This window comes from Sceloporus undulatus, chromosome 4, assembly GCF_019175285.1.
Source record: "Sceloporus undulatus isolate JIND9_A2432 ecotype Alabama chromosome 4, SceUnd_v1.1, whole genome shotgun sequence".
NCBI lineage: Eukaryota > Metazoa > Chordata > Lepidosauria > Squamata > Phrynosomatidae > Sceloporus > Sceloporus undulatus.
In genome coordinates, this window is record NC_056525.1 from 147192787 (window position 1) to 147220167 (window position 27381).

General features: G+C 39.6%; 1 protein-coding gene across 4 annotated transcripts in view; it reads left to right on the top strand.

The window, feature by feature from the left end:
* Positions 1-27381, top strand: part of TRIO (trio Rho guanine nucleotide exchange factor) — a 269887-nt gene that overhangs the window by 121539 nt on the left and 120967 nt on the right. For all 4 annotated transcript variants that reach the window (XM_042461739.1, XM_042461740.1, XM_042461737.1 and 1 more), the window contains exons 10-16: positions 5471-5593; positions 6636-6827; positions 15898-16067; positions 16819-16993; positions 18812-19007; positions 21896-22062; positions 25704-25823. In XM_042461739.1, coding sequence (XP_042317673.1) covers positions 5471-5593; positions 6636-6827; positions 15898-16067; positions 16819-16993; positions 18812-19007; positions 21896-22062; positions 25704-25823 — 1143 coding nt within the window. The remainder of the gene's footprint in view (positions 1-5470; positions 5594-6635; positions 6828-15897; positions 16068-16818; positions 16994-18811; positions 19008-21895; positions 22063-25703; positions 25824-27381) is intronic.

The following is a 27381-nucleotide window of genomic DNA, read 5'->3' on the forward strand; positions in this document are numbered from 1 at the left end:
TGGCACTTAAAAGTAGGATCAAATTGCTACAACTATTTAATATGAATAACAGTTCTTTGAAGGTCAGTATTATATTACTTCTATTGAGATGATGGATCCTGTAATCTGTAATAATGATCCATACAATAAGATCAAGGTGTTCAAGATTAGTAATAGATAGTATTATGTCTGAATTGAAGCTTTAGTTAATGGTCATTGCTATGAATCTGAAGATGAGTAGAAGAAAAATGAAAACAGCTGAGCAATCCTAAATAATAATTTTCCTCTAAGTTTGGAAGCTCAAGCCACATCCCTGGGTTCAAAGGTATGATTAGCAGAAACATTGTGGAACCCAAATCACAGTTTGGTGTGATGTCTGAATTAAATCCATTTGCCTAAATTGAGCTTTGAGTTCCTTAACTGCCACTGCAAAACATAAGAGTAATGAGAGAAAATGTTAAGTCTGCCAATTCCTAGAGTAATCACATCCTTGGAAAATTATTTTCCTTAGAAAATTATTTTTAAAAAGGAAATGGTATGAGAGATATGATTTTTCCTTTTGTCTCTCTGTATTCTGTGGTCAAAGACAACCTTAGTAGAAGAGAGTTCTGTTTGACAATTTGAAAAGCTGCTATGAATCAAAATAGGCAGAATTAGTCTAAAAGAACCAAGGAAGCGTCATGCCTGCCATCTGTCTGAAACACCCATTGGTCACAAATGGGTTGTATGTTCAGTTTCTTAAGAGTGAGCAGGACCATGTGGTCCTTCAGAACCTTTTTAGACTGAAACTCCCATCATCCTACTATATGAGAGTGGTGAGCGTTGCAGTCCAAGTCGCATCTGGAAGATCCCAAACTTGATGGAAGTAATTAAATGGGAAACCAAAAGCTAAGGAAAAATTATTAGTACCTAGCAAAAGCTTCTTTAAAAATGATTAATACCTAGCATAAAAACGTGTTAGATGTGTTATTGATGCAGGGCTTCTTGTAGATACATCTTTCATATAATCAAGTTTTTTCTTCTTTTAAAAAATGTTATTACAGTAGGCCCTTGGCATTTGCTGGCGTTTGGTTCCAGGACCCTTCATGGATACCGAAATCTGTGGATGCTCAAGACCCATTAAATACAGTGGCATAGTAAAATGGTGTCCCTTGAATTAAATGCCAAAATCAAGGTTTTCTTTTTGGAATTTATATTTTTTGGAATGTTTTTAATCAGTGGGTGATCAAATCCATGGATAAAAATTCCATGGATGAGGAGGGCAACTGTATTTTTCTCCCTTTTCCCCCCAGCTACAGTTAGGGGTACTCCATTAAAACAAAAGTAGGGAATAATGTGCCTCCCTGTTCAGACATACATTCTACATAATTAACTACCTTAATTTTACAGTGGGAGTTTCTGCTTTCCAGTCCTTATGTTTATAATGTAATTTGGTTCCCAGCTATCAAAACGTTGGGCAGCCCTAATGTGATGTGGGGAAAGGAAATGCGAGTGCCAATATTGATGAAGCAAGCTGCTAGAAATGCAGGACATATTGGCTTATAAAAATGACATCTGTTTCTTCTGAAGCAACAAGAAATTCCTACATGGAAGAACTTTGGTCCAGCATGCTGGCAGACACATTCTCAGTCTCTTCACAATATTGGTTTGATCAGCAAATGCTGGTTAAAAAGGAACCAGTGCAAGTCTAGTGCTGACATAAGCCTTAACCATGATAAAAGTCCTGCAACAATTGCTCTTCAGGGAGGAATCCATGTGATTGTTTACACATTTACAGTGGCCTTCTTGAAGCATCCTGTTAAGCTGCATTCAAAGTCAGCATTATAGTGAAACGCATGAAGATTTTTACAAACTAACAAAAGTTGTTCCTTCTATACAGAGCTGCTGAGTTTCCCTTTTCACTACTTTGAAAAACTGTTGGAACTTCTGGCTGGTGCTTCAGGGCTTTTGCTCAAGAAGGATCTAAAGAATGAATGTTTTCCTGTAGGCTGTACAATAACTCTGACTAATATAAGCAGAAGAGGAATGTCTGATGAGTGAGGCTTCACCATGTTGGTGGATTCCAGGGTGAATGTTGGCTTACATACAATACATAGTTCCTGAAAATATTACTTGGATAGGCTTGAATTAAAGTACACTTTTAAGGAAAAGCATTTCAGTTGTCCTAGCGCTTGCCAGAATGATGCATCTGTAGAGAATTTGTGGAGTAGGCAACATCTTGCTTTCGTTACTGCCTTATTTGCAATAGTATAGTAATGTGTATCTTGGCTTCAGATCCCTACATGTTCACTTACTGAGTAGATACTGATTCGTGAAAATTTGGGGGCCTAATGTGACTGTAAAGCAGAGTTCATGCCTGATGATACAATTAGAAGTCTGCAGATTGATGCTAAGACTGTAGGAACAGCTTCTCAAGGTTGGAAAAATCTGTATTTCAGTAGTTTTTGCTTTATGCCTTTGGAAAGACTTTTCTACATGAACATGTCTGCCATGGATCCCTTGGAGATAGGTCATGAATTTATCTTTATCAGAGGGCTCCAGGGCATTTTTTTAAAACTAAGGCAAGGTCTTTTAGGTTTCACTGTTGCTCTGTGTGAACTGTGAATGCCTCTCAAAGGGTACTTGATGCATAATGGGAAGACACTGGAGATAGTTTTGGAGTATACTCACCAATCCTAATGGTGATATCATGGAGGTTATGTTGGTATTAAAGAAGTTAAAGAACGGAAGGAGACAAAGTCCCACGTGCTGTGTGATGGTCCAAAAACTTTTATTTCTTAAAATGTTTTTGGACGATCATACAGCACATGGGGCTTTGTCTCCTTACATGTTTCTATTGTGAATATGTGCTTTCCAGTTTTTTGTGCTATTCCTGCCTGGTATTAAAGAAGTTGCCAAGTATCCAGATTTCAACCAACATTTCCAAATAGCATGATTATGACTTCTATTTCTTGTATGCCTGTTTCTAAACAAAAAGTCTCTATGCATCTTACAGATAAAATACATACAAGTTACAATGAATAAAATAAGATATAATATAAAGCAATGCCTTTGCCCACTCTTCACTTCAGTGGGATTATCTGTTCCAAGATCTCATTATTTCCAAAGCCAAAGTTCTTAAAGAGATCTTTTAAAGACAGTCAAGAAATTTGATCTATAGATGGACTCTGTGGGGATGGTTTCCATATCATGGTTGATCTCCAAAAGGCGAGGAGTCAAAGAATCCTACTGCTGTTCTAGGAAACTTACTTTTTATAAGGAAAAATGCAACAGCCATATAATGTCTTCTGACTGTTGAATGCAAGGTTCTTTGGAATTACAGTATATGGATACTCCATAATGGTACAGTATGTGGAATGTTTGTTCTTGATTACTTCAGTTTTAACATTGTAACATTATGGAAAAGCAACTGCAGCAAACCAAAACAACTTCTAAATCTATCTTGCCTGATATGATAGTTATAAATTACCAAATAAATTACCAAAAAAAGAGAGGGGGGGGGAGATTTCTCATTTCTATTAAAATGTTAACGGGTTAAACAGAAGTATTTGAATATTTTCAATTTAAGTAATTGAAGGTGCCTGGGGCAAGGTTGGCCGCTACGGCCAGAAGATCCTTCTCCACAGCTGCCCCAGCCCTTTGGAACACGCTGCCCATAGAGCTCCGCTCATCTACCACCCTGGCCCAATTTAGGAAGGGACTTAAAACCTTCCTATTTAATCAGGCATTCCCCGACTAAACCATCCTGTGGGCCTCCCTCCTCTCTCGTGGCCGTGAGGTTGGGCTAAGGGGTCTTTTATTGTTTTTATGAATTGTTGTTGTTTTAATCTGTTTTTAAATTGTATACTGCTGCACTAAGGTGCATTTTGTAAGCCGCCCTGATCTATTTGGAAGGGCGGGGTATAAATAAAATTTTATTATTATTATTATTATCTTTGTGGGTAGTTTTTGAACATAACTCATGCTTTCAATGAAGATGTTACACCTGAATGTTTGAGGGTTTCCCCCCTAGCATGTTGAACTTTTTAGGTTAGAAGAAATCCTGATAGACTATGCCAACATGCTTTCCAAAAGACAAATATCAATTCCTCCCCCTTCAAATAAAATTACATACCACCCACAAAATAAAAACCCTCCAAAGAAGGAGATTGCACCATACTCAGAGGTATGTCAAACAGCTCTTACTATCAGGAAATTCTTCCTAATGCTGAGATGGAATCTCTTTTCCTGTAACATAGTACACCTTTAACTTACTGACTTCATAGTTATAAAACACTGTGATGGCCATTGGTTTAGATATTTTTAAAAAGGGATTAGACATAACTGTGGAGAATAGATCTTCTAATGGCAGTTCACCATGATACAGAAGTGGAATGTAATTGTTTCAGAGCAGATTAGCTCTGAAGACTAGTTTCTTTGCATGGGTGGGGTGTGTGTTGGCTGAATGCCATTGCTTTCCTGCCCTACTTTATTACAGTTCCCAAAGTATCTGGCTGGCTGCTGTTTGTGTAAGAGAGAGAGAGATTGCTGTGCTAGGTGGAGTTTTGCTCTGATTCCACAGGGTAGTTCTTACATTTGCAAAACGCTCAAGTACCACCCAGACCCATAGGAGACATTTGGCCTGCTTGGCTTGTGAACCTTTTAAAAACCATCTCCCTGCTTTGGAGACTTCACAGTGTGAGGTCTTGTGCATATGAAGCAGCTGCCACATTAAACTACTCTATTGTCATTAGCAGTCTCCTTGTGGTCAGACGTTATTGTTTATAACTCACCATGTTTGCTGGGGAACTTTCTTCGTGCCAGTGCTGAGTTTGGCATAGGGAGTTGTCACAAGTCTGTGTGATCCTCAGCTGGCTTTGTGAAAACCATCAATGCCAAGAGGGCAGATGAACAAGGCTTCCATGTGATGGCTAATTTTTATGCAGTCAGGGTTGGCCCAATATATTTTGCTGCCTGAGGCAAAATATAAGATGGTGTCCCCTTTCCATTCCATATACAGAAGGTGACTGTCAATACAACTGAACCTTGCTTCAGCACAGGCAGCGGACCTGGGTTCTCAACCACTCCTGAGGGTATCTGGCCAGTTTATTGGGCACATAACACAACACAATCTTCCAAGGGAATGGAAAGGATAGGGAGCACAAGAGGAGCAACTGGAGGGCTGTCACTCCTGCTTGTACATCTGTCACTTGAGGCAAATGTCTTACTCAGCCTAATGGTAGGGGTAGCTCTGGTTGGACTTCAGCCAGGATTAATGTGAAATTAATATTTTTATAATTGATAGGCTTTTTTGAATTTTTATTTGGTCATTCTTTTGATTTTGCTGAAAGTACTCATGATCCTTTTCAAGATATTGTGGAGAAGAACTCAAAATAAATTGAAAAGTTTATATGTAATAAAATATGATTCACCCTGCAGCACTAGGAGAAACCATTTGAATTGCATTAGAAGCATACAGTTGGGATTATTTCTTGCTGATCTTTCCTTGCAGGTGCTGGACTGGATTGAAAACCATGGAGAAGCTTTCCTTAGCAAACACACAGGGGTTGGGAAGTCCTTACATCGAGCAAGAGCACTGCAGAAACGCCATGAGGACTTTGAGGAAGTGGCACAGGTAGGAAATATCCTTGGCATCTCCTTAGATGGTTGGTACTTAGTATTTAAAACGACACTATTAAGAATCTTGTTTAAAAACAGAATGGTCTGGAATTTTGATCAACATAAATTTGGCTATAGCACGTAGAATTAGAAAAAAAATCAAATGTAACTAAAAAGAGGCCTCCCAGTAGTGATGTTGCTTAAATGTGTAATTGCTTGGTTTGAAATATGAATCTCAGCAGCTTGCAGTTCTTGCTTCCAGTAAAAGGCAATCATTACACATGTCCTGCATTCTCTTCCAAGATAATTTCTGATTAAGTTCGAAGCCAGATAATATTTTCCAGCTAACCATTTCCCCAAATGTTGTTGTGCAGAGAGGTCTCTCTTCCCTTACCACCCCAAAACTTCCATTGTTGCTTTGACAGTCTTGCAGCAGTCCTAGGACATACCATTCTCACCTGGCACCTATGTTATGTCACCAGATGTTAGGCCCCTAGGAAATAATATTGTCTCAGGGCTCCTAACGTCTGGAACACCGCTCTCATGGTATTGTACTGGGAAGGGAAGAAAGACCCAGAAACAGGCTAGGTAGGAAGAGCAAACAAGAGGATTACATTGGTATGTTTCATTTTTCTTTTCTTTCTTTCTTATTTATGCTAATAAAATACCAATTTTATTGGAACACAGTAACCTCTGTAACAGAATTCAGAACACTGACTACATACCTGAGAAAGCCAAATTCAGACTTAGACCCCCCCTTTGGTCCCCTGCACCTTGCCTAATACATTGGTACCCAATAAAAGTTTGACAAATAATGATAACAGTAATTATAAATGTTACGAATTAAGCTACTGTGCCAGATGGTGTATAAGACTGCAAGAAATTAGGAGAAGGAATGAACCAAGTTAGCTATGTGAATGTTAGATAAAATGACAAACTTCCATGCATGCTGTGAAAATGTTCTCCTGTTGGTGTCTTGTGCACCGGTGGTAAAATTTAAGCCCCTGCAGATAAATCCTTTTGCAGTGATTTTCCTCCCTCCTACTTTTCCCCCACAGAACACATATACCAATGCAGACAAATTGCTAGAAGCAGCTGAACAGCTGGCTCAGACAGGAGAGTGTGATCCTGAAGAGATTTATCAAGCAGCCCATCAACTGGAAGACCGGATCCAAGATTTTGTACGGCGTGTAGAGCAACGCAAGATCCTCCTGGACATGTCTGTGTCTTTTCATACCCATGTTAAAGAGGTAAGTAACAAGTAAACCACAAAGAGTAAAAAACAAGAATAGTTCTTGGGAGTTACCTGTTAACTAGCTCTTTACCTCACTTTCAGTTTAATTTAAAGAGGACCAGCTCCAGGTTTGAGTGGGCACTGGCGAAGTGGCCTCTCTTGGGCCCTATTCTCAGATGAGTTGTGATGGCAGTGCTTCAAGCTATGCTACCTGGCAGGCTGTGACCACCCTTTTAATTCCCTGCCATACCCCAGGGTGATGTTAGGACAAGAACATTGTGAGGAAAAAGGAATGGCCTAAGGCAGAGATCAGCAATGACCCCTGCCAGGGTACTGAGGTTATAGCAGCTGCCCCAAGATACCAGGTGCTGATGCTCATCCCATGCCTAAGTCATATTTGCTGATCCAAGAACTCTGGAAGAGTTAAAAGATTGGATATGTTACTTTAAACTTTGCCCCAGAAACAACATGCAAGGACAATGAATATGCCATTTGCTTTTTTTAAAAAAACAAAAACAAAAACCAAGGCTATTAGTACTTCCCAGGAATCTCCCCAGAACACTATTATTCTTGAAGAGCAGCTGGGTGTGTCCCATGTAGCTTGCATTTTGATCTCAGAAAAAAAGAAATTTAGAAAATGGTGAAGGTAGAGGAGCTACAGTTCTCTCCCCCCTCCCAAATATGTTCATGACAAAACAAGCATTACTTGTCATGCCAAAATCAAAATGTTTTTGGTGTTGGAACCATTTTTTAAAGCCACATATTATAAGTAACATCTTTGCTCGTAATGTGTTAGTTCTAAGCCTGAGAGAGTGTGATTAGCTACAAACAACAGTTGCTAGAGTTTGAAGGAGGTGGAAGCTATAACAGTTAACCTAATTTTAAATGGCATTAAATTTGTAGAGAGAGTGTGTGTGTGTGTCCTTCTCTTAGAGTCATCGTCTATGAGATGAATATTTAATGAAAACCTTGGTTTGTATTTCCAGATTTCTCAGTTAAATTGTTTTTCAGTATTGCTAATCATGAGGTTACTGACATAAGAATGTAGTTGCATATGGGACAGATTACATTTTCTGCACATAAATATGGACAGCAGTGTCCCAAAGACAGAGACATATTGTTACTTATTATTCATGCAGTTTTGCCAATTTCTAAAGCTTTCAACTTAGTACTTAAATAGAAGCTGCCTCATGATGTTTTTGCCCAAGTGTCTGAGCATGCAAATTGTGGAGAAACCAAACTTTCATTTTGTCACTTTATGAATAGTTTGAATGCTGCTGTTTTCAGGAAAGAGATGTTATTTGGAAGTTTTCTTCTGTTAAAACAAGTAAGAGGAGGAACAGGAAAAGAGGAAGAAAAATTTCATTCTTTCCCCCAGAACAAAATCAGTGCTTATACTCGTGCTGAATAGCAAGTTAGGTCATTTTAAAAATTAAAAGTTTCCCCTTTTCACTTTAAACTACTTTTTGTTACTTCATTATGTAGCAACTTCCTGTCTGTCATGTTCTCACCCTCCTATTGATTTAACATGCAAATAGCAAATTTGGCTCTGAATCAGAATTGCTTTTATTTCAGTATAGCACCATAAGAATTGTGTGTACCAGAAAGTGAGGTCTAAATGATAAATAACTTCCAGTTATTTGAGGATAGCAGGTTCCACATAGTATGGAGCTCAGCTATTTCTGAAGTAGGAAATATTCTGTTTAATTTGGTATACAGGGCTATGAGACAAAAAAGTGCAAGGTGATACCAGTGGCGTCCTGCACCAAGGTGTCACCTGGTGTGGGGGCAGGGCTTTGGGGAAGAGCCAAAAGAGCTCCCTCCGAACTCCGTGCCCCACATAAAGCTAGAGTAAAGCCACATGGGGCAGGTGCTAGGCCCTCTCCCTCCTTGCTGTGCATGGCAGGGATGTGGGGGGCACTCACCAGGTGTTACCCTCCTTCTGTGGTGTCACCCAGTGCAGTCCACATCCCCCGTACTGCCCTAGTGATGCTACTGGGTGATACTGCCCTCTCTTTCTCTAGTTAAGAAGTGAAGAAGACTTCAGGTGGTGTGGATGTGTGTTTGGGTTTTTTAAGTTGAAATTGCTTAAGAAGGTAGATTTGCTTTCCTTAATCTTGTGACATTAAGAACTAGCGTTTGGGTTTGTGCCTTTCCTTCTCTCTCCTTATTCCTCCCCCCCCCCCTGGTGCATTGTCTTTTAGATTACAAGCAGGAGGTATGTTCTCCCTCTTATTATTTGTGAACTATTATGGGAGTTTTAATGTTGAAAAATGAAACATAAAATCTTTAAATAAATAAACATGGTCAAAGTGCCTCTGTTCATGTGCTTCAGCTTTTGGATGGTTGAGAAGAAAAGGTGGAATTTGGGGTAACATACATAAATTAGCAAAGAAGCTGTGTACAACCATTATAACAGAATTCAGACATGAGCAAATATAGTCATATCTTTATCTAGGAATTGCTGTGCTAAATTCAAACAGAACTCTATGTAGTCCAGAATTCTGATGCAGTTCATGTGCTATGTTCACAGTAGCATGGGGAAAATTTTCATCCATCCACTATGTTCTTCTGGTAGCACTCTGTAGAACTCGGTGGTGGTGATGAACAACTGCTCCATAGGGTACATGAGGTGGGGGATATAAGACAGATTGGTATTTCTCCCTCTTATGTCAATGGAAGCAATTTCCACTAGCAACACTACTCAACGGGATACTGGCCTCTGCTGACAACAGTGTTAGTCAGATGTGACACTTAGCAAGTAGACATATTTGCCACTGAGCAGCTAGTGTTCAGTGGTCTATTGTTTCTGAATGTGGACCACCCATAGTTCACAGTGGGTGTGCATCTGAGTTTATATAGAGTTCCTCAGACTGAATTTTGTTTAATAAAGCAAATAATACAAAGAAAGTTTTTTTAAAAGCACAGTTAATATTTTTAAAGAAAGGAAGCCACCCATCCCTTTGGTCTATCTGGCTTTCACGTGGCATGTACATCCTTTGTTTCCTCTTGCAGCTTATTTATATTAGGCTTAATTCACACCTAATTTGTGCACATGAAAGGATGAGAATATTTCATTTATTGGTTTTTTTTATCCCACTCTTCACTGCAGCAAACAATCTTACATAAAAGCACATTATTAAAATTTCAGTTAACAAATACCTAAACTCACAGGGGATCATAAACTTAAAACTACAGCTATCTAAAACCATAAATAAGAGGAACACAAGCAAGCAGTGGTTAAAGACAAAGTAGATGCTTTCTCCCTTTAAAAAATGTACAAGTAGATACAGTCATCCCTCGGTATCTGCAGGGGATCCGTTCCAGATCCTCCCATAGATACCAAAATCCACAACGCTCAAATCCCATTGACCCCAGTGGCAGCACTTGCATACATCTGCGCTGCCACTGGGGAAAATGGGACAAGCCTTCTCCCTCCCTCCTTCCTTCCTTACCTCCTCCTTCCCCCTGTGAGGCTTATGCCCTGGACTTGGCTTTGGGGGCAGAGGCTGGAGCCCCATCACTTGGGAGCAGAGCCCTTGTGGTGAATCCCTGTGGCCACCAGGGCTCCAACCTTCTCTCCCAAAGCCAAACCCAGGTCAGAAGCCTCGTAGGGGGAGGAAGGAGTTAAGGAGGAATGGAAGGAAGGACAATGTGATACGTCCTCCCTCCTCCCTCCCTTCCATCCTTCCACACCTACTTCTGTTCTTCCCTCCCTCCATCCATCCCTCTTTGCCTCCTTCCCCCTGCAAGGCTTCTAGGCTTGGCTTGGCTTTTATTTCCTACTAGTGGTATGCTGTAATGGTTTGAGCATTGGACTATAAATCCTGGAGAACAAGGTTCAAATTCTTGCTTGGCCATGAAATCCACTAGGTGAACATAAGCAAGTCACATTCTCTCAACCTCAGAGGATGGCAATGACAAACCCCCTCTGAAGAAACTTGCCAGGAAAACACTGTGATAGGGTCACCATAAGCCAGGAATACCTCAAAGGCACACAACAATAATATGATTATTGTTTCCCTACTGGATATTTCCCTGGGCTTTTTTCAGAGAAAGGACTGGGAGAAGTAGAAGATAAGCAGATATTTGCATTCAAGTGAGGGGAAAGCACCATTTGCTGCTCTGCCTCAGGCAGCAGAATGTCTTGGACCAACCCTACTTGTGATATATTGAAAAAGCAGCCTGTTGGTGTCCATATGGTGTCCCTACGGTGTGCATATGTTAGAACTGATGTATATGAACTGCTTTGAATGTTTTTAAAACACATTAAAATACTGAATAGTTGTATTTTCACTGGTAACTTTGGCCTTTGGCCTTTGATGGTCCTGTACCATAAAAGGCTATTGGCAAAACAGTGATTTCAACTTGTTGAGCCTTTGAAAAAGATAGAACTTAGCATCTTTCTGATTGGTTGAAGGATATGTTTGCATTGATTTACTTGCAGTGACCTTGCATGTTGGTCATAGTCTGCTGTGAAATTATGTGGGTTTGACTGCATTGGAACAGCCAAATTAAAACAAGGCATTGCCGACCTGTGTTCTTGGCTTGAGGCGAAGCGATGTTTCTTTGAGTGTTAATGGTAACCAAGTCCTCTCATCCCCAAAGGAGGGAGATGGAAATTAACTTGGGGGCTCAATTGGATCATGTACTGAGCATTCTGGAAGACCTCTGACTCTCCCTTGTGCCTGTGGTTAAGAGAGGGCCAAGAGAGTCATTTTCACAGTTGAAAAAGGGGAAGAGGGGAGCAATGCATCTGTTTACAGCAACAGTTGCTTAGATAGAAATCGCAATGCAAGAATTAATGACCTTAGGCCATTTCCAAAGTGTGGCTTGTCACCAGTCACTGAGTCATGCAAAGTTAGTGCTTTTGTTTGCTGTTGTTCAAAAAGCGTTTGACTAATGTCTGCATATGTCTATGCTCATAACTTTCTGACTCTCGGCCATACAAATGTGCATGTAAATGATTCCCTTTCCTCTGATGGGGTAATATTGGAACGAAAGTACGACCAGGTGTTTGTGTAGCAGGGCCAAGTGCAAGGAAGAAATCAATGTTGTTGGCCTCTTTGTGGAAATGGGAGAATGCAGATTTCAAGTATGCTCCAAGAGGGGTCATGTCTGAACATTTTCCCATTGTGCTTAACAAATCACACTCCTTTGTGGCTTTTGAAATTAATGTCCAAATAGTTGTTTCAGATTTCTTGTATTTTTGAGACCGTATTGCTGGCTACTTCCTTGGACCTCAGGATAAATTTTTCCCTCTTTTTATTTGCAATGGGCCAGACAAGATTAGAAGAACAGAAATCTGTCCAGTTGCTGGTGGAAGACTGATAAGCATTTTCCAAGAGATTTAAGTTTTGCAATCTTAGGAAGGGGATGTTACTGCAGAAAGATATGGAAATTTATCATTTGCATGTCTCACTATATGTAAGTGAGAGCTGGTGTGTTTATGTGGTGATGGTGTGTGTGGGGGGGAGAGTATGTGTTCATTGTTCAGAGTAGGCATAAGAGTAAAATTTCACATGCAATGCAAATAAAATACAAAATCCTTTGCTGCAGGACATGCTGACATCCTAAGAGTCTTCCTAAAAGGCTGAGGTGCATTAATAAAGAGTGAGCCAGTCAATGACAATGAATCCTTTAACTGTCATGGCGCTACCATGTGGAATCCTGGGATCTGTAGTTTGGTGAGGTATTCAACCTGGGCTATCACCAGACTAGAAATTCCAGGATTTTGTTGGGCAGAGTCTTGGCAGTTAAAGTCAAACTGCTTTATTTATATTGTGATTGTAGGTCACCCTTACCAACTTTCGTTCATTTGTATTAGGAGAAAATCATTATAGCCTTCCTCCCACTTACCAGAACTCCCCTAAAGTCTTGAGAGTTTTTTAAACTCAGTTTAAAAGAAGCAATTTGGGCCCAAGTTACTTGCGGGAATGCCTCTCCCGACATAATCCGCCCCACACACTCAGAACATCCGGGAAGAATTTAAAGGAACACTATAACACCAGGTGAATAACAACTTCCCATAGAGCATTTACAGCCACAGCCCCTAAACTGTGGAACAGTCTACCGGAAGAGATCCATCTTATTACCACCTTAGATGCCTTTAAGAAGGCACTTAAAACAGATGTCTTTCAGCGGACGTACCCACCCGACTCTGTATAAGACCATGATAAATGCTCCACCCCAATGATGATTATAGGATTACTTGATGATTAGATATTTTAAGGAACTAATAGGAATGTTGTAATTCAGTATTAGTATTTGATAGTTTGTATCTGTATTAGTATTGTATTTTTAATGATGTAATCCCACTTCGATCCTTGGGAGAAGCGGGAAATATAAATAATAATAATAATAATAATTATTATTATTATTATTATTATTATTAGGAATGTAGTTTAATGGGCCCCAACCATGAACAACTAAAAAACTGCCCAGAAAGTAATGGGGAGGGACCAGAATGTCACTGTGACTGAAAATACCTAGATGCACCCCATCTGGAAAAGGCTATACTTTCAATAGTTTGGTCTGATCCTGCAAGCCATATGTGATCTGCTAGGTGACAGCAGTTTCCCACATTGCTGCTTTGGTCTTGTCAGGGAAGAACAAGTGCTGAGATTTTGTAAGGTGTTTCAATTCCTGGCATCACTAGTAAAAAGGTGGTAGAAATGATGGAAGTTTACAGAGGGCTGCAAAATGTTGCTAACGGTTGGGGTTCACTCACATTTGCGTGTTCATTGCTGACTACTGTAGGCAGAGGAGGGTTTGAATGCTATCCTTGCCGAGGGATGACTGGTGAAGTCTGGCTTTGCCAAATGCTAGAATCATTCCTCCCATGAGCATATGTGTCTTCTTTCTTAATGTATTGCCAGTACTGAAGAGGAAAAAAATGACCTAAACGCCACCAAAAAGAATGTGTTTATGACCCCAAAAAGCTTCTAAATACCTGTTTAATAATTCAACACAAACAACACATTTGCTCTTTTGAAGCTATATTTAAATATGCTTTTCTCAGTGCAGTGCCAAACAGAAAGCAGCAATAAAAATCTGTGCACACATACTCAGAATGCTGAGGTAATAGATGTAATACTCTGTTTCAGCAAGGAGGCAACCCCCACACCCTCAAAATAATTGGTACTCCAACACCCATAATCCCAAGTCCTGTCATGATAAAATGGCACAAGAAGTCACTGTGATTTGACATCACATTTAGTAGTGTTAACATATTCACAGCTTAGAGTTTAGAGTTGTTCCTGATGAACAGCAGCCATGATAAAGATATGCATAGTGTTTCAAAAAGTTCAAAAAGTCTTGCACCCACTGCCTTAGTAAAAAGGTCAGAAGGCCCATATAATCCAAGCAGCCTTTTTGCATGGTGACTAGTTGGATACTTCTGTAAAGCTCATAGTAAGGTATAGTTATCCTTCCTTTGTTGTTATCTTCGCCCAGCTGGTGTTGAGTTTGTGTATTGCCTTGAAATATGGAGGCTGCATTGAGCCAACTTGTCTCATCACAGTGAATTCCTACAAATAGTGCAATAAAGTACAGTCGGCCCTTCTTATACACGGATTTTTTATACTCGGATTCAAGCATACACGGTGTGAAAATGTTCCAAAAAAGTATAAATTTACCTTGATGTTCCATTTTTTATTAGGGACACCATTTTGCTATGTCATTATATTTAATGGGACTTGAGCATACATGGATTTTGTTATACACAGGGGATCTTGGAACCAAACCCCAGCGTATAACAAGAGTCCACTGTAGGTTTGGTTTATGCTCCCCACGTTTTTTTTAATTAAAGATTTTACTAAAGTAATAAAAGTTGCATACATATATACATAATCATAGACATTGACATTTATATATAATAACAGCAAACAAAAATAAACAACAGCTAATAAACTAAACACCATACACATAGCAAACACAGATAACAATAAATACAGCTAATATATATAACTCATAAACTACGATACAACAATAACTACTATACCTAGACATAAAGGTGACCTCCTGAATCCGAACCGAGTCATATTCTCTAACTTATAATCAGCCATTCTCAGGTTTTTGGGTTGTTTTTTTTTTTCAGATTAAAGATTATGCTCCCCACATTATATGTGGGACGAATCATTGCTGACAAGGATTTGCCTAAAGCTGCCTAATGAATTCATGCTGACATGAGATATGAACAGAGACTTTCTTAGTGACACGTGTAGATATTTTGTTAAATCAGCTGTGAGCAGAAGGTCTCCATTGCTAGTCTCAGGTCCACTGCAGACTCACTGAGTGAGCATAGCACAGACAAAATGCACACAGGGGTGGCTTTTTTCCCCAACAGCATCCACCTTTTTGTTTATGATTTTCATTTTGTCGCTAAACTTGTAGATCTGTGCTTCTCTAACATATTGGGGTAACTGATGAGGAAGACTTGCATGTTGTCCCCTTTTCTCTTTGTTTTGCTGTTCACATATGCTCACTAGGTGATTTGGGATACAACTGCTGTTTACCCATTGTAAGCAGGCACAGGTGGCTATAATAGGATCTGCTTGTGAAGAATCACACTCTTTATTGCACTGTTTACTGCACACTGCTGCAACCCAGCATTGAAAGTCTTTTCCTCTAGCTGTCCTTTGCCATTCTTCCATTACTGATGCTGCTAAAAAGCTACCAGATAGACAGAGGATGAGGAAGAAAGAGGGAGTTCGGCAGCTTCACTGTCATGAGCTTAGTTAACTGAAGTATGCCTGTATGGTAGTAATATAGTATACCACTACTATACTTGCATGTAATACCTGAGTCTCTGAAGATATCTCTGCCACACTTTTGATGTGGATATGATTACTGAATATATTATAATTATATAACCATCATAACACTTTTCTTTAAAATAATTATATAGTCATTCATTCAATTTATACTCCATCATTGTTTGCAGACACTCAGGATGGCTGTACAAAATACTACAAATGCCAGAAGAAATCCCTGGCTTCACAAGGCAGTTTTCTACAGCAGTTTAACTTTGGCCTTAATAATGGTCCCTTTTCTTTTCTTTCTTTCCTTTTTAAAAACTCCCACAGCTCTGGACATGGCTAGAAGAGCTGCAGAAGGAGCTTTTGGATGATGTTTACGCAGAGTCCGTGGAGGCTGTGCAGGAGCTGATCAAAAGGTTTGGCCAGCAGCAGCAAACCACTCTGCAAGTGACGGTGAATGTCATCAAGGAAGGCGAAGATCTGATACAGCAGCTGAGGTAAGGCTTCGTCTTAAGGGAACTGCTCCATGTCAAGGTCTCTCCCTTTCCTTCCTTAGCGTGTAGTTCACACGCACATATATATACTATGGTCCTGTTGCCTTTATGCTTTGTTTTTCTCCCTCTACTCCTCATTGCTCACTGGTGTGTTGTAAAGAGAGCTAAGTGGTCCTCTGAGACCTGGATCAACACTACCATTAGCCAAAGCTTGGAAATTTTACATTGGGGGGGCTACAATTCTGACTGGGGGATTCTGGGAGCTGTAGGCCAAAATATAGCTTCCGCAAGTCCTGATTTTAGACAGAATGAGGCAACTACCATAGGTAATAGATGCTTTGGGATGGGGTACTGCAGCTGAAGCACTTCACACATTCTCATCTCTTGGAAGAAAGAGCTGTGTGTGCTTTGTAGCCTGTTCTGCATTCCTTAAACTAGTCTGCTATCATTTTATGGGGTGCAGGACATCTTGCCATGTTGATGCAAATTCATTGACCAATTGACTTCCATGGAGGTGTTGATGGATCTTGTCCCTTGCCTTGGTAAGCAAAATGTTTTTGATTGGCTCACTCTGGTGCAGTCTCCCCAGAAGATGAGGGCTGTGGATGAGGTTCTGTGAGGGCACAAACTATTGCCATAAAAACATTTTATTTGCTCCTTCGGGATGTGGACAGTAGGGCCTACTGTATCTGTGAATATTCTCCCATTCACATTCGCTTTTCCTAACTGAGTTTCCCCCTCTGTTTGCCAATAGAGATTCCGCCATCTCGAGTAATAAGACTCCCCACAACAGCTCCATCAATCATATTGAGACAGTCCTTCAGCAGCTAGATGAGGCCCAATCACAGATGGAGGAGCTGTTCCAGGAGCGCAAGATAAAGCTGGAACTTTTCTTACAGTTGCGAATATTTGAAAGAGATGCCATTGATGTAAGTCTACAATTCATACACTAATGGTTTTGTTGCACCTTTCCTTTCCCACCAGAGGGATGTACTGGATTAAAAGTGGAAGTTTCACTTGAAGAGCAAAAGTATGATGAAGCTGTTAGGAGCTTTTCCCTTGATGGATCTGGTTTCCTTTAATCCTCCACAGAGGTAGACAGAGCTAGATACTTTAGGATTGTAATGTTAGTGCTAATGCAGACACTTCTGACCCTAGGAAATTTCAGTCTATTTTGCTGTCACATCAGCTGAATTTACAGAGGTGCCCTACCTGTATCACAAGGATGCTGTGTGAATGAGTGAATATCTGTTGAGTTTGCAGTGAAACAGACAAAAGTTTTAGTGTTGATGTGTCTGCCTCTTCTTTCTTTCTTTCTTTCTTTCTTTCTTGCCTATATGCTCATATCCTTTAATTATCAATATATTAAAGGCTGCAGCACTTTTGATATTCTGTATATTTTAGTTTTGGAAAGCCCCAGGTAACACTGATATATGTTTATTGCCTTAAATTATAAGCACATGTACTTTATGACTGCTTGGGCAAACTGGTAGAACCAGTTTGAACCTCTGAATAGAGCTTTGTACTTGGAATAGACTATCAGCAACTATATATACACACACACACACACACACACACACACACACCATCCCATAAAATCCATTTGAAAACCTCAGTTTTGCAACCGTTAAACATGCTCTTCTGCCACTCGTGTCACTGGTGCTTATCCACTCTTGGCTCAAGTCTAGAGTTTGTCTCAAGGCTTTGGTTTGGATGCTATCTGTTAAACATACAAATTCATGTGTTAGCCTCTTCCACACTGGAGTCCTTTCAGTTTGAGCTCCTGAACAGATTCAGTGAGGGAGTGAATATGACTTCCTTTATGTCAGATTCTTCTGGGTCTTTATTTGGCTGCTTGCTGTCCTATTTTTATCCTGAGATGATGGAGCCATTATCTCTGAGTATCACCCATGTTCATTTGAACCAAGCTCCTTAAAATAGCCTGAGATAACTTGTTGGTGTTCTTTCAGCTTTTCCTTTGTATTTGTAATGCTAATGCATTGGTCCTAGTTCAAACCAAACCTGCCTCTTCAAATAAAATTGCTCTTGTCCACCAGGGCCTAACAAGTCTAAGCAGTCCCTAAATGACCCTCTAATCTCAATCAGAATGCTGAATTCTACCTTCTTCCTGTGCATATAACATGTAGTGTCTGAAATCCAGTTGTTATTTTCAACTAAGATAAACATGCTAAATCAATAAGAGCTTGGCATATCAATGCTCTTGTATAAATTCAATTGATTCAGTGGATCTGCTCTAGAAGAGACTAATAGTTAGTCTAGCAGAAACTAACTACTGTACTGGATTTAGGCCAGTGCTTATAAAATACTACCTTGGAAGATTGGTGACTGAACATCCTACTTTGTGTGTGACTCTCCATGACGTCTTGTCTTTCTGTGCCTGCTACAATACCCACTAATAGTGCAGCTACTGTCTCCACGTATAGTGCAGCTATTTAAAACAGTTCATTATTCCATAGGAGAATACCTTCTGATGGTTAGTCTTCCACTTCTCAAGTTGATTGCCTCCTGTCCTCAGACACTTATTCACTGCAACTGCATAGGTGTTACCAACAGGGCCTGATGATGATTCTTTAGTTGGCTTGCTCATGGTCCTTTGAAGAATGTATGAGTTCTTCTTACCAAACAGCCTTATGAAAGGCATTTTGAGTTGATATCTTGTGCTGTATTTCACCATACATCCTGAAAGGTGATTTTTTTTTCTTCTATTTTTAATTCCTTTCCTTTAGATCATTTCAGATCTTGAATCCTGGAATGATGAACTCTCTCAGCAGATGAATGATTTTGACACTGAGGATCTCACGATAGCTGAGCAAAGGCTTCAGCACCATGCAGACAAGGCCCTAACCATGAATAACCTGACTTTTGATGTCATTCACCAAGGGCAAGATCTCCTACAGTATGTCAATGAAGTACAGGCCTCTGGTAAGATTGATCTGTCTCATTGTTACCATAGTTAATGGATTTGTAGGGATTATTCAAGATGCGGTCACAAGGTGTCTGGAGCACTGTTGCTTCTTAAATATGTTGTGTAGCTAAAAGAATTGGAAAACTTCAGGTGTTGCCCATTGGAAGGAGAAATTTTATTTACCTTAATAATATGGTATATTTTATCATGAATTAGTAGCTGATGTAACTTTTGTAAGGAAACATAAAAAGGGTTTGTTTTTTTTCAACCGGGCAGTTAAAGCTACCAAGCTGGCCTTCATTCTTAGATTTTGCTAATAAGCAATATTAGATGCTGTAATATTGAAACCTTATAGAGCTAGCGTGGTGTAGTGGTTTGAGCATTGGACTACAACTCTGGAGATCAGGGTTGATTCCCCCGCTTGGCCATGGAAATTCACTGCGTAACCTTCCGTGGGTCACACATTCTCAGCCCTAGAAAACCCAGTAATAAATTTACCTCAGGGTTTTCATAAACTGGAAATGACATGAAGACATGCAGCAACAACAATCTTGAAACCTTAGATACAAGTGCCTAAGTGAACTTAAAAGTTGGGCTATTCTCTTAATATTTACTGACCATAAATAGCACCCTCTTTTGCAAGTATGGCAAATAACTTTTGAAATTCTTGGTGCAGTTTGTCTGCCACTGTTCAGAAGCAATTTGGGATTTTCTGGTTGTGAAACTCAATGCCATGGTGTTCATGAGCATAGAGAACTAATTTCTACTAGTACTTGAATCTCAACCATACTTATTTACCCTATTATATTCACCAGTCCAGAAATCCTATATGTGACAAGGAGTATTAGCGTGCACATGAGTACACTCCACTGTATGAAATGGTTTGGTATTTCATTTAGTCTCTTCACTTACTAAATAGATCACTGAAAATATGCAAGTGCCCATATACTATCTGACACATTGGGATAGATTGAGCACAGCTACTCTGTGATCAGAAGGACTCAAGTTCATGGAAGGTATCAGGATACAGTGGAAGCTTCCTGCTGTTGGGGATGAAGGCTGTGGAAACAGTCTTTGACAATTTGCTCTTCTCTCTCTTGGCTTCTGCAATGCCTTTCATGCTGTTCCAAATGGTCCCTCAGCTCTCCAGAATAGTATCTCAAGAGGACAGGGGGAAGGAAGAACCATGAAGTTCACTTCCTCCAGCATGAACAGAACTTGGATACACACTACTGTGGATTTAACCCATGGTATGGTGCAGGATGGTATGCAAGACCACGGACCTGTTCTATTGTAGATATTTGTCCACAATTACAAACAAGATGAAGGGGAAAAGGTAAATTATTGGTCTGTGAAGAGAGGGAAAACAAAATCCACAATTCGTATTAACTTTATGAGAACCAACTAAAATGCCACAAAAATGTTCAGGCTGTGCACTCTGTCCAAAACCCTTTGACAGGCTAGGTTGTACTGAAAGGTAGAAGATGAGGGGAGATTCAGGAAATGTCAGTATGTGAAGAGGCATGGAGGCACATGACATAATCTGTTCCTAATGCTCTCATAGGCCGTTTGGAGTTATATGCTTAACAAAAGCTCCAATAATAATAAAAAGAAGCTCCCTTTCATAGAAACTGTTCTGCTTTGTTTCAAACAGAATAGTATCTTATATTGTGGTCTCTTGCAACTGTTTTGGCGGCATATTTATTGCATAGTATTTTATAACTAAAGAAGAAAAGAAGAAAAAGTTGTGGGTATTGGTTACTTGTAAGTAAACAGGCCAAAAGTAAGGGAGAAGTTAGTATTGTTAACGCAAGCCTTGAGACCAGAACTTGAATGGTGCACCACTATTCTAAATAGTGATGGTGTGACAGATTCCCACCAGAACGGATGTATTTTAGTGTCTTTAGCAGAAACGGATAGAAATATTAATTAATTTTGCACTCTAACCAATAGATTTGTTGTTGAAAAATAATACTTTGGTAGCTGAAATGTTAAAATAAAAATGACATCTTGACCCAGAATTATTGTCCTAAACTTGATATCTCACCACAAACACAAAACTAGCCATTTTGTTGGTACCCAGCACAGACAATTTACATGCTTGTAACTGTTTTTTTTAATATGTTAATACTAGCATGTGGCTATAGAGAGTGCTAAAGGTCTGGTTGAAATTCTTGCTTAGCCCCACTGCTGCCCCTCTTCCGCTGTCTCACACCAACTGGCTAAGCCAGCAGAGAGAATCTCTCACTCTTTCCAGCACAGTTTTACAGATGTTGGAGCAGGAATGGGAATAGTGCAGCATGTGGACCTCATATACCCCTGGGCCCCATTCAAAATCCCCAGTGCTTTCATCCACCCCCAATAAAAAAAATTCTCAGGCTGATTTTTGGGTTATTTTCATCTGAAAACAGCCCAACGTGTGCCAAAAACCACCTGCAAATACAGCAGGTTATTTAGCACCCGAGAAGCCCAAAACATCCCAGAAATCCCATAAAATGAGTCAGAACCTGCAGAAAATGGCAACTGGAAGTTATGTTGTGTCACTTCTGGTGAGCCCAGAATGCACAGGTGTGGCCCACATAGCGCTAATGGGAGCAAAGGTGTCCCCCACCCCCTACACTAGAGCTGAATATATGTCTTTTCAAAATAAATATACAAATGCTGAGATTTTATTCACTCAGCTGAACCAAAAATGTCTTCATGTCACAATCACAGAACAGTATCCTACATCATCCACACGTTTTTAATTTTCAGGTAGACATTAAAAAGAAGCTACAACACAGAGTGTAGAGTAATCAACATGGGGAAAGAAAGCAGCTGCAAAACTAGGAGATATCCTTCTACTGTTTTAGAATAAGACTCCTAGTGCAGTGCATTGATGTTAATTCATGGATGACGGTTACAGGTGTGGAGCTGCTCTGTGACAGAGATGTGGACATGGCAACACGGGTTCAGGACTTGCTGGAATTCCTCCACGAGAAGCAGCAGGAGCTGGACTTGGCAGCAGAGCAGCATCGGAAGCACTTAGAACAATGTGTGCAGCTGCGCCACCTGCAGGCTGAAGTCAAGCAGGTACAGGACAATCTGATTCCTCTTCCATACCTGCCTCTTCTGTACCTGCATTTTTCTGTGAAATGATTGAAATTTCCCAAAATCACAACTTTTAGGTGGTTGTATACATCTGTTTGCAGAACAAGCAATTATGTCGTGGCAGTTTGTATAACTTATTCCCACTGAACTAATAAAATATCTTCTATCTCCATCACTCACCACCCGCTTTGAATTACCAAAATACTCTTTTTAAAATCTTAAATGACAGTTATAGTTAAAACAGCCTACAAACATTTCAGGAAGAAGCAGACCCCAGGCGATTGCCATGGAAATTAATGGGAGCTATCTAGAATACCATGGATTTGGCCCTGGCTCAACTCCCATTTCTGTAATGAAATGGAAATGTATTGATCTGATGAGTAGAACTTTTGCAGTGGAGCTTATATGAAAATAAAATGTAATACTGTACAGAAAATAGTGAACTTACAGGAATGAAATCCATGGGTATGAAACAGATCTCTTTTTTATTGGAAGAGTCAGAATTACCTGAAGTAGAAAGAGATTTTGGTCATAAGCTCACTGCTTAAAAAAAAAATTGGCTGCAATTTCCATCCATTCTTTTTCTTTTGGATCTAAAAGATAGACATGCAAGTATAGGTGATTGTCCAGGACAGGATGGCGGGGAGGGGGTAAAGATTGGTAATGCTGTTTCTTTGAACCACTAAAGTGGTCCAAAAGTGCTGCATAAATTATATAAGCTTTTGATCTCCACAAAATTCTTCATTAGGCACAGTGGTACAAAGAATAGGGGATAAGGAAAGAAAGAAAATCTGTCCAGAAAGATTGATATTGCATGTTGTTGGAGCTGTGAGTTGGATACTGCAGGCTCAGTGATGAGAGGTTTTTAAATTATAATTATCAAGTCTTATCTTGCTGGAAAGTGCTGCAAATATCCCTCCTCTCCAACCAGAGAACTGGTTGATGCCCTGAGAATTGTTCATTGGCTTTTTTGTAGGTCACTGGCTCCTAATGTGGCTTAGAGGAGAGGCACAGGGTAACATGGCTATCTGTACATCAGCAAAATTAAATTTAAATGGTTTGTTAATTAATTTTTTTTAAAGTAAAATTTGTTGGTCTTACCTAGTGGTTTGCGGTATTTGGAATTCATACTGTAGAGGGAGTTCCTATTGGATGCTGAAAGACAACAGAGCATCAGCAATAGAAAAAAAATCATTTAAACATCATTTAATTACTATTCTGTAATCTTGACAGTGGAGAAAATTCCCAGGTCAAGTTTTATTTTCAGGCATTTCATAGTTGAAGTGCTTTTATGAAATAGAAAGCTCTTCTATCTTGTGAGATAAGTGATCTCGATATAAAAAAATATCCATTTCATTTTTAAGCCAGAAAGGAAGATGTCTTGCAGTTTTTCCTCTGAGCTAGAGAAAGCTTCACCTCTCTCCAGGTGTTCGATCAGATAGAGTAAACTATGTTTTGCTGTATGTTGTATTTGTTTCCTGCAGCCATCAATGCACAGTTTCCTTACCAGATTATGAGTTCCTGCCAGATTATCTGCAGTTGAACTGAGTTAACTAAGGATACTTTTCCAGCACTTAAACAAGCTTTGGCTGAGCTAAAATGGCAGGTGATAGGAATAAGCTGGTGGAACATGCTGTGAAGTTACTGTTTTTAAAAGTGTGTTTTAAGGAAATGCAGACAATTTGCAAGTGATTGCTTCATATTGGGGTCTAACACTTTTTCTATGCTTTGTATCTGGCATTCATTATACAGAGGTTCTTTAAGATGTCCTTTACTTTGTGATTTAAGATCCACATTTTTGCAGGTGTATTTCTCATTTGAATCTATGCTGCTTCTATACACTCAAAGGAGAAAAAGATGCAGTACTTCACAGAGATTGCAAGGGTTTCATTGCCATAGGACTTTGTGAGCTTATCTATTTTTAGTGTTCCCAATATTTTATTATTCATGTCCATATCCACAGTCAGAAATTTCATTCCACTGAGAAAAAAATCAGCGAATGTATTGAGCAACTACTAATAAGAACCTAGTAATTTTGTGTTCTCTGTAGGGTTGGATTGAACTGAAGCATCTATTAATAGGACCAAATGAGATTGACCTCTTTGAGTCTTCAAAATTTTCCTGAAGTGATCAAGGGACTATATACATGGTGATGCTGGCTATAAAATGTTGTCTTTTAGAGTTGTTCATCTTGAATAGGTACATTGAGTTGTAAGGATCTAGAACTAGTAAACTCTTTGTATGATTAAGGGTTTAAGTGTGACTGGTTTCCACATTCCATCATTCTCAATCCCTTTGCTTTATATCTAACAATTGTAAACTCGGAGCCACATTACATTTTTCAGAACCACAAATAAATATCTGTTACATGTGATGAAATCTAATTGTTGTTAAACTACACAATTATAGTGCTATTATTCCACTTTAACTGCCATGCTTCCATCCTATGGAATCCTGGGATTTGTAGTTTGGTGATGCACTGGAACACTTTGCATGTGAATTTGAAATGCTCCTCCCTAAAAGGCTATTCCTGGAATTCCATTGGATGGAACCATAGCAGTCCAAGTGGAATAATAGTGCTGTAATTGAATATGGCAGCCAGACTGATTATGGATACATCCAGAAGTGATCAAATTACAACACTGATCTTAAAATTACTCCATTGGCTACCTATTAGTTTCCAGGCAAGGTACACAGTGTTGGATATTACCTTTAAAGCCGTGCATGATTTGAATCCAGGTTACCTACAGAATGACCTTCTCCCATACAATCCACCCTGTACATTCAGGTCCTTTGGGAAATGTTTGCTCCAACTGGCCAGGACTGGACTGGCGATGTATCCTAGAGAACTTTTAATCTATTCCCCCTGCTCCAAGTGTGGAATGATCTACCAGGAGACATACAACAGTTGAAAACACAGACAGCATTTAAAAGAGCATTAAAAACATATCTCTTTTGGCAGGCCTACTCGGTCAACTTTAAATCATGACTTTTTAATTTCTATGTATGCTCTTATGAGTGTATTTTAATGGTTTTATAGTATTATATTTTAACTATGGGTTTATGTGTTTTTAATTGTGTTTTGTGTTTTAACATGTTATATGGTGGGGAATATATTTTATTATTATGCTGTAATTCGAGTAGGCCCTAGGTTTGGGTGGAAGGGAGGGAAAGGTGGAGGGAATACACAATCCAGCTGCTCAGTCCCAATGTCTTGGTTCTTGGATGGTTTATGTCTCTACCATCTGGAAGAACTGAAACTTATAAGTTTCACAGACAAGTTGTAAATATATAACTGGTGTTCATGATAGTTTTAGATGTGTTGTTAATTTCCATCAAGTTGGCTTCAACCTATGCTGACCCTATGAATGAGAAACCTCCAAGTCAGTCAGTGATCAACAACCTTGCTCATATCTTCCAAACTCAGGGCTGTTGCTTCCTTCATTGAGTTTATCCACCCGTAAGACTGAGTCTTAGATAGAAATCACCAATTATGTTGCTGTACGAAACTAATCCCCATTTCAGTGCTGCTGTTTAAACAGTAGACAAAATTAATTTTAAAATGTGTTGTCTCAGCCTTAAGGAAAGCCTTCCGAATTATGATATCTCATACTTAATTTCAGGTATTGGGCTGGATCCGAAATGGGGAGTCCATGTTAAATGCAGGACTCATCACCGCTAGCTCACTGCAGGAGGCTGAGCAGTTGCAGCGTGAACATGAGCAGTTCCAGCATGCAATAGAGGTAAAAGTATTTTTGGCTATTGTGTTTGACTTGACAGTTCAGCAGAGTATGAATAGGCATCCTTTTGACACAGATACATGAGGAGCAACTTGCTTTGTATTTAAAAGTTTGATAGCCCACACTACTTTAATATAGTGGATTGTATGTGTTTTCTTGAAAAAGTTTATACTACAGCAGGACACTAGATGGTCCCAGAGACAAAAATGTCCTTGAATTATTTTTTATAAGTGTGCTATACAGAGGGGTATAATGAATATGAAGGTACAACTCCTATGAGCTCTTGGGGAGAAGGAAAAGATGGGTGCCCTTCATTTGAGAGCTCATGCTCATTTTTTTGCCCCATGACCCAGCTGAGACCAGCTGCTTCTCTATGTTCTGAATTGCCTCCCCTCTCCCCTTTTCACTGACAAAAACAGAGGACCCTCCAAGGGCTTGAAAGTGAGAGGACATGGAATGTTGCATGGAGATGAGGAAACAATTGAGTCAAGGGGGCCATAGTCAGAAATAGGTAAGTTAGTGGGTTCCCAACATTGGATCCTCTATTTCAAGGGTAGATAACCTGCGGGCAGGATGCAGCCCAGCGAGGCCTTGGGACCGGCCCCAGCCCGGTCCTGCTACCGATTGCCGCCGGGGCCTTTGGCCTCTCATGCGCAGGGGCAATTGTCTATAGAAGCCTCAGAAACATGCATTTATATTAACATTTTTTTAAAAATCAGCAAATTTTTTCACATGTCCTTCACTTTTTTTAAAAAAGTGTCCACCATTTGAAAATTTTGTCCTACATTTGTCCCAGTTTATATATTTATTTAAAAAAATTTTAAAAATTATTTAATGATTCATGTTTTGGCTTCGGCCCCCCAGTTGTCTGAGGGACAGCAACCCGGCCCCCGGCTCCAAAAGGTTGCCTACCCCTGCTCTATTTGGACTTCAGATCCCAGAAGCCACAGCCAACTTGGCCAACAGTCAGGAGTTATGGGGGCTGAAGTCCAAAGAATCTGGAGAACCAAAGATTGGGAACCACACTGCATTCGGACTATAAAGCTTTTTTTTTTTTTTTAAACACCTTCTGTTAATAATGTTTATGTTGAAAAGGGACATTTTTACAGCTTCTGTCAATTCTAACAGTGTTTAAATTTTACATTACTGCACTAAAAATCTTACCAAAATGAAGGTTTTGGCAAAGCAGTATAACAAACAAAACTTTTTTAAAATGTATTCAATGTGCTGTCAACCCACTGGTTTTGATTTCTAGCCATAAACCAGTGGTAGAGCACGTGCCCTGCATGCAAAAGGTCCAGCTTTAAATCTTGTAATCTCCAGATAGGGCTGGAAAACAGTAAGTATTGATCAGTGTAGAAAATACTGAGCTTATTTTGCTCATGGACTGACTGGGAGCAAGACAGCTTCCTGTTCTCTGTGATAGCACAATGCCAGTGACAAACTGAGATTTAAAAGTCTCTGTTCATAAATTGGGTTGCCTCTTTAGTGCTTTATACTTAGTATTTTGTGTTTCTTTACTGAAGATCTATAAAATGAGTCCATATGTTACTGGGATGAC